Source organism: Herpailurus yagouaroundi, unplaced genomic scaffold, assembly GCF_014898765.1.
Source record: "Herpailurus yagouaroundi ecotype Mexico unplaced genomic scaffold, PumYag 100, whole genome shotgun sequence".
Lineage (NCBI taxonomy): Eukaryota > Metazoa > Chordata > Mammalia > Carnivora > Felidae > Herpailurus > Herpailurus yagouaroundi.
In genome coordinates, this window is record NW_024412391.1 from 15189691 (window position 1) to 15197854 (window position 8164).

An 8164-nucleotide genomic window follows, 5' to 3' on the forward strand; every position below is an offset into this window, starting at 1 on the left:
TGTGTGTGTGTGTGTGTGTGTGTGTGTGTGTGTGTGTGTGTGTGTGTCTGTCTCTCTCTCAAATACATAAAACATTAAAAAAAAAAGAAACTAACATTGTAATTTGACAACTCGTGGGATCAAACTTTCACATTTGTCTTTTGGTCTTCTCTGTTCTTCAGCTGCAAACAATAAGAGATTCCTTTACTGTAGCCTCAGAAATTTCAGTCTGTGCTTTCATAGGAGGATTTAGGAATTACAGCTTCTCTTTCTTTTCTTTTAAGTAAGCAAGCTCTATGCCTGCTGTAAGGCTTGAACTCAGAACCCCCAAGATCAAGAGTCACGGGGTCTACCGACTGAGCCAGCCAGGCACCCCTGTTAATTCTCCTTCTTTAAGCCAGTTTTCACTGGTAGTGATTTTTGTCTCTCCCAGGGTACATGTGGCAATATCTAAAGATATTTTTAGCTGTCACAGCTGGGGAGGGATGTGTGTATATGTTACTTGCATCTGGCGGATAGATACCAGAGATGCTGTTAAATATCCTGTGATGCGTAGGATACCCTCCTATAACAAATAAATATCCTGCCCAAAATGTCAGTAGTTCTCAGGTGAAGAAACCCCATCTTAAGCTACTCACCACAGTAAGAAGTAACCACCCTATCCCACGTCCCTTAGTTCCTCAAATATGCTTATATTCCCTTCAACAATCTCAGCTCTTTGGCCAAAAAAGTACCATGACATGATCAACGATAAGAAGCACCGTTATTCTATGACTGTGAAGGAAGAAGCACTGGCAAACCATAATGGCACTTTGATTTTCAACACGCCCTTTTATGTGTGCCCTTCATGGGCACTTCATTCTAGATGAAGGGATAATGTAGCTGCTTCTCCACAGGATGCCACAGGATACTAGAGTCACGTCCCCTAATACTTGCAGGATTCTCCCTTAAGCCCCAAGTAGACCCAATAACCAATCCTTGAAGTCCTCTTGCCTGCAACCACTTGTGATACAAATTTCTGCTTTTCAGCAGCACAGTTGGGTCTGTGTGCGTGTGCACGCGCATGCGTAAGATACGGTGGGTTCCTGTGTAGCTTGGGGAGGAACTGGGATTGCTGGAGACCACATTTACAACTACTTTTTTTTCACTTACTTTTTTTTCCTCAATGTTTACTTACTGATTTTTATTATAAAATTTTTTTATTTTTGAGAGAGAGGGAGAGACAGAATGTGAGTGGGGGAGGGGCAGAGAGAGAGAGAGAGGGAGACACAGAATCCGAAGCAGGCTCCAGGCTCCGAGCTGTCAGCACAGAGCTCGACTCGGGGCTCAAACCCATGAACTGTGAGATCATGGCCCGAGCCGAAGTCGGACGCTCAACCGACCGAGCCACCCAGGCGCCCGTAGGGCTACTTTTAATAGCACCCAAGTTAGGCTACAGAAGTGGTCCTGCTGACCAGTGCCAAGCACTAGGGACTGCAGTTTGGCTGTGGACACTCACTCTATCATCACGTCTGCTGCTTGCACTTGAGCATGATGTCACCGTTAACTGCTCTCAGCCCTCCTTGCAGGCGGCTGCCTCTTCGCTCGCTCACTGGCCGGGATGGAAGTGCCTAGTTCACTAAGGATGGCTTAGCACATACATGCTCGTGCTCCAGTCATAAGGAGGGATGGAAAAGGAAGTGTTTGGCATTTTCAGCATCTATAATAGGAGACAAATCCTGCCGCCATCAAACTTTTATTATGTGGGGAGTTCCCCGAACACAGAGAAATGGCATAGATTTGGCTACAAAGAATGGTAAAGATCCACTACTACCCTTCCCGCCACTCTCTCCCTTCTCCGAACAGAAAACCAGAAACAATCCTGGGTTCCCTTCTTCTGGATTTCGTCTCCAAAATATGATCCTTTTTCTTAAATTTTTAAAAATGTTTTATTACTTTTTAAGAGCATGAGAGAGAGAATGAGAGAATGAGTCAGGGAGGGGGGCAGAGAGAGAGAGGGAGACAGAGAATCGGAAGCAGGCTCCAGGCTCTGAGCTGTCAGCACAGATCCCAGTGCAAGGCTCAAACTCATGAACTGTGAGATCATGACCTGAGCCGAAGTCGGACACTTAACTGACTGAGCCACCCAGGAGTCCCTAGTCTTTTTTCTTAATGTAAACTCTAGCCCCAATGTAGCACTTGAACTCCTGGCCCTGAGATCAAGAGTCACATGCTCTACCGACTGAGCCAGCCAGGTGCCTCCATAATACAGTGTTGAACCATCCTCTTTTCATCGCCACTGCGAGTAACTTTGTACAGCAGACTGTTATCCATTCTGTCTGGATTACTGTCCTGGCCTTTTCCTCCCCGCTTCCGCTCACTCCCTTCCAGTCCACAGCCCTCGAAGTAGCAAGTGTGTTTGCTTTTCCAGCCACCCTATAAACCTTCTTTGCTTACAACCTTCCGTGGCTTCATTTTGCACTTAGAATAAAATCCAAAATCTTTATTTTGGTTTCTAAGGAGGGTGATCAAGAGTCTTCCCTTTTGTTTTTTTTTTTTTTAAGTGTTTATTTATTTTGAGAGAGAGCGAGTGAGAGTGAGCACATGCTTGAGCAGGGAAGGGGCAGAGGAGAGAGGGAGGGAGAATCTCAAGCAGGCTCCACATGCAGCACTCATGAGCCATGATCTCACGAACTGGGAGATCATGACTTGAGCTGATATGAAGAGTCGGATGCTCAGCTGACCAAGCCACCCACATGCTCCAAGAGAGCCTCCTTTTATTCTCAAAAATTAATGCTTTGGGCAATAAGTTACTGGCCCTTTACCTGTACGGCCCTGATTTTCTTTACATTTTTTTTTTTAAACATTTATTTATTGAGAGAGAGAAGAGAGAGAGCGTGAGCAGGGGAGGGGTCGAGACAGAGGGGGAGACACAGACTCTGAAGCAGGCTCCAGGCTCTGAGCTGTCAGCACAGAGCCCACATGGGGCTCTATCTCAACGAACCACGAGATCATGACCTGAATGGAAGTCGGACGCCCAACCGACTGAGCCTCCCAGGCGTCCCTGTAAGGCCCTGATTTTCTGGACCCTGCTCCCTGACCCCCTGAGTCACTAACCCCCGCTCACATCTCCTCTTACCTTTCGTCCCTGCTTTGGGGCCTTTGAAGGTTCTGTTCTGCCTTCTGTTTTCCACACAGTTTTCTCCTTGTCATCCTTCAAGTCTTAGCAAAATGGGCATCTGAGATGGCTTTCGTCACTTTTTTTTTTTTTTAAGGAATCTTTATACCTCATGTGGGGCTCGAATCCACAACCCCCAGATCAAGTGTCGCATGCTCCACCCCGCCCCCCCACCTGCCGAGCTGTCAAGGCACCCCCTCCTCACCTCTCTACCTAAACAGCCTCTATCTCTGTTCTCTGCACCATTTCCTTGCTCATTTCTTCCATAGATTCTCCAGAATTTGATGGCTTTTTTTTTTTTTAATTTATTTTGAGAGAGTGAGAGACCAGGGGAGGGGCAGAGAGGGGGGGAAATAGAATCCCAGGCAGGCTCTGTGCTGTCAGCACAGAGCCCAATGCAGGGTTCAAACTCACAAACCACGAGACCGTGACCTGAGCTGAAAGCAAGGGACGGATGCTTAACCAACTGAGCCACCCAGGCGCCCCCAGAATTTGGTGTTTGTTCTGTCCACTTGTTTATCGTTAATTTCTGGCTTGTCCGCCAGAATGTAAGCTCCCTGAGGGTATGGATTATGTGTGTTTTCTTCACCAGTGTGTCCTGGGGCCCACACGCCACAGTTCCCTTAATGAATAATATGTTAAACAGAAGAGTAAAACTCACCAGGCCTTCCCTCCCTGACCTCCTGGTAAGGGTAAGCTGCCTTGCAGAACAGAGTCAGACGGTCGGTCGTTCTCTTCCTGGCACGTCTCACAACTGTACTTAGACGGCCATTTGTGTAATGTCACTATTGTCAGTTTCTCCTAGATTATACTTCCATGAGAACGGAGGCACATCTCTCTTGCCATGCCCACAACAAGGCCGTTCAGGGGGCATGAGTCTGTGGAATCTTCCGGAGGCTCATGTGCCTGCGAGCTGGGGAGAGGGAGGAGGAGGGGACCTCGGCTCTGTGGCGGCACAGTGAAAACAGGAAGGGCACGTGCGCGGCTCACGCAGGCCTCCCCGTGCAGGGTGATTAAGTGGCCCGGTCTTTCTCTGCTGCAGAATTTCCCTGGACTTCCTCTGCTTCACTCTTGTTGTCCTTAGAGGTTTCTTAAACTTCAGCAAATCTGGGTACGTGGAGGACCCAGGCCTTCAGCCAAGGCACATGGCAGGGATGGCAGCAAGGCCTCTGGATCCCCGGGAAGACTTGGAGGAGTGTGGAGAGGAACACTTGCAGCTGATGCCCTAACTTCTTTCTGTGTTGTCTTTGTAAACAGAAGTCTCGACCACTACTTTCTCAAAGACTGCAGTACGACATATAAAGACCGCAGTAGAACATATAAACTCAGGCAACCCCGACGCAGCATTAACACACGGTGGCGAAAGTCCAGTTGAAAACACAAAGATGACGACGGCCACGACGACCACGGTTCTACCAACTCCTGAGGAAAGGAAGCCGTCATCCACCACGTCAGCCGTGGTCACCAAAAGCCCATCTACGGCACCCAGCAACTCACCCGCTGCCCCGCCTCTAGCCCCGATGCAGAAAGACACAGTTGCCACTCCCAGTAACAAAGAGGGGGTGTTAACCAGCCGCCCGACAGCTCCTGATCCACCAACCAGTAAGTCCGTGAAGCCCGACACCACACAGAGCCAGCCAGCCGGATCTGGAGCCCAGAGCAGCACCAGTGTTCCCACTGACCACACGACCACGCAGGGCACGGGGCCTCTGCCGCCACTGGTTAGCCCCACCCGCGCCACACCTGCTCCTTCCACGGCCACCCCAGCAAGCCCTCACCAACCAGCTGCGACTGCTACTTTGAAGCCCCCGGGGGACTCTTCCAAGGTACCAGACAAAGTCTCTACGGCTTCAAGTACTTTAGGCACCAAGACCAGTCCTGACTCCACATTACACGGGGCGCCTACCACGCCAAGTAAGTGATGTGCTCCCCACCCCCCCCCACCCCCACCCCAGCAGGAAGAAACTTCTGAATGCTTATATTCTATACAGTTGCTCAGCTGGAAGATAGAATTCATGCTGAGGGTTACACACTGTGACTATACCACCTTCATTCAGGCCTGGGGTCCCCTTCAATGACAAGCAGAGGCCAACAATGCTGTGTTGTTCTGATGAGAGCTCGGGGTTTTGGCCTGCTCGGGTGAGCGCATAAACAAGCCAACAGTCTATTCATGGGTAAGACTTGGGCGGTTGGTTGCAGGGTGGAGGGAGCATTGAAAGTAGTTCAGAGCAGCGGCACCTGGGAGACTCAGTCTGTTAAAAGTCTGACTTCAGCTCAGGTCATGATCTCACGGTTTGTGGGTTTGAGCCCCGTACTGGGCTCTGTGCTGACAGCTTGGAGCCTGGAGCCTGCTTCGGATTCTGTGTCTCACTCGCTCTCTGCCCCTCCCCCGCTCACACTCTGTCTCTCTCTCTCAAAAATAAAACAAACATGAAAAAAAGAAAGAAAAAAGAAAAAGCAGGACTCCAGAACAGTGTTCCTCACATGTGTTTGATAGCATTTACAGTAGGAAATACATTTTAATTTTACACCACGATCTGGGACCACGAAAATATAACACACGTATAACAACACATGTAACTGATTATTCTTATTGTATGGGATATTCTTGTTGTATGGGATTATTCTTGTTGTATGGGATACGTCCTAATAATTTTCTACTCCATCCCATTCCTTTGTTCCTTTTTAAAAGTGCTGATCTTAACCCAGTAAGTAAATTTTATTTAAAAAATAATTTTTTTTAACATTTATTTATTTTTGGGACAGAGAGAGACAGAGCATGAATGGGGGAGGGGCAGAGAGAGAGGGAGACACAGAATCGGAAGCAGGCTCCAGGCTCTGAGCCGTCAGCACAGAGCCCGATGCGGGGCTCGAACTCGCGGACCGTGAGATCGTGACCTGAGCTGAAGTCGGACGCTTAACCGATTGAGCCACCCAGGCACCCCCCAGTAAGTAAATTTTAAAACTCACTGATGGATCATGAGCCTCAAGATCATGACCCATAGCAGATCTATTGAATCAGAACTTCTAGGTGTGAACCTGAGGGTCTGCATTGTCCAGAACTTCCTCGGTAATCGGGATGTACGCTGCTGTTGCCACTGTGGTGGTGCTGTCCTGCTGTAAGAGCAAGGGCTCTGAGTTAGGGACGCCGGGATTCACGCCCCTGTTGTGTCTCCCTGTTGTGTCGTGTCGTCTTCTTTTTTTCAATGTTTATTTATTTATTTTTTTTTGGGACAGAGAGAGACAGAGCATGAACAGGGTTAGGGTTAGGGTTAGGGTTAGAGCCCGACGCGGGGCTTGAACTCACGGACTGCGAGATCGTGACCTGGCTGAAGTCGGACGCTTTAACCGACTGCGCCACCCAGGCGCCCCTCGTCTTATTTTTTTAAGTTTACTTCTTTATTTCGGGAGAGAGAGAGAGAGAGAGAGCAAATGGGAGGGGCAGAGAGAGAGAGAGAGACAGAGAATTCCAAGTAGACTTTGCACTGGCAGCGTGGAGCCTGGCATAGGCTCGAATACATAAACTGTAATCATGACCTGAGCGGAAACCGCGAGTCAGTCACTTAACCAACTGAACCACCCACATGCCCCCTGTTGTGCCACTGCTTAACACTGTGACCTCGGGCAAATCATCAAGCCCCTCTGACCCTCAGTTTCCTTCCTCCCTCCCTCCCTCCCTCCCTCCCTCCCTCCCTCCCTTCCTTCCTCCCTCCCTTCCTTCCTTTTTTCATTTTTACTTAGAGGGCAGGGGAGGGGTAGAGACAGGAGAGAAGAATCCCAAGGAATCCCAAGCAGGCTCCACAGTGTCGGCACAGAGCCCCATGTGGGGCTCAAACCCACAAAATCGCGAGATCATGACCTGACCCGAAATCAAGTGTTGGGCACCCAACTGAGCCATTCAGGCACCCCTGAATTTTTTTAAATGTTTATTTTTGAGAGAGAGAGAGTGTGAGCAGGGGCGGGGCAGAGAGAGAAAGAGGGAGACAGAATCCGAAGCAGGCTCCAGGCTCTGAGCTGCCAGCACAGAGCCCGACATGGGGCTCAAACCCACCAGCGGTGAGATCATGACCTGAACTGAAGTCGGACACTTAACCAACTGAGCCACCCAGGCGCCACTCAGTTTCTTTATTTATAAAATAGGTTAATTATGGTACCTTCTTCGTAGGGCGTGGTGAGGATTAACTAAGAAAGTAACTCGGAAACACTCAGTACAGTCCCTCAGATGGAGTAAGTCCTCATTTAGTATTAGCTGTTGCTGCTGACACCATTGCCATTGTGACTGCTTTTATGAGGCCTCACCCTGGCTCATTCAGTCTCACCCATCCTGGACTATGTTATGAGAATGGACTTCAGGTGTTTACTTCTTCCTCATAGCCTTGCTCATTACTCCAGCTTGTAGTCTAGGTGGGAGATAAGATCAAAGAACCTTAGGGAGCTAAGAACAAGAAAGACTGTCCTCTTAAAGGTTCCACTTATATTTTTTACTTTTAAAAAAAGTTTTATTGGGGCGCCTGGGTGGCCCAGTCGGTTGAGTGTCCGACTTCAACCAGGTCACGATCTCGCGGTCCGTGAGTTCGAGCCCCGCGTCGGGCTCTGGGCTGATGGCTCAGAGCCTGGAGCCTGTTTCCGATTCTGTGTCTCCCTCTCTCTCTGCCCCTCCCCCGTTCATGCTCTGTCTCTCTCTGTCCCAAAAATAAATAAAACGTTGAAAAAAAAAATTAAAAAAAAAAATAAAAAAAGTTTTATTAATTTTAGTAATCTCTACACTCAACGTGGGACTCGAACTCACGACCCCGCAATCAAGAGTTGCACACTCTTCGGACTGAGCCAGCCAGGCGCCTCCCACTCGTCTTTTCTCATAGCATTTGCTTTCCAATTACAGCATCATTTGTTGTCTCACAAGGAAATCATGAGCACTCCAGCAAGGTGCCAGCTGTCCCTGGGACCTCTTCCTCCATCACTGGGACCTCTTCCTCCACCGCTGGGACCTCTTCCTCCGACACTGGGACCTCTTCCTCCGACACTGGG

The 8164-nt window shown here is 49.1% G+C and overlaps 1 protein-coding gene across 1 annotated transcript in view; it reads left to right on the top strand.

Moving 5' to 3' along the window:
* The first annotated feature begins 4289 nt into the window (after positions 1 to 4289).
* Positions 4290 to 8164, top strand: part of PODXL (podocalyxin like) — an 8745-nt gene continuing 4870 nt past the window's right edge. Inside the window, exons 1-2 of the mRNA XM_040471932.1 lie at positions 4290 to 5050; positions 8019 to 8164. The exon at positions 8019 to 8164 is cut by the window's right edge and continues 279 nt beyond it. Of these exons, the coding sequence (XP_040327866.1) occupies positions 4522 to 5050; positions 8019 to 8164 (675 nt within the window). The 5' untranslated portion in view covers positions 4290 to 4521. The remainder of the gene's footprint in view (positions 5051 to 8018) is intronic.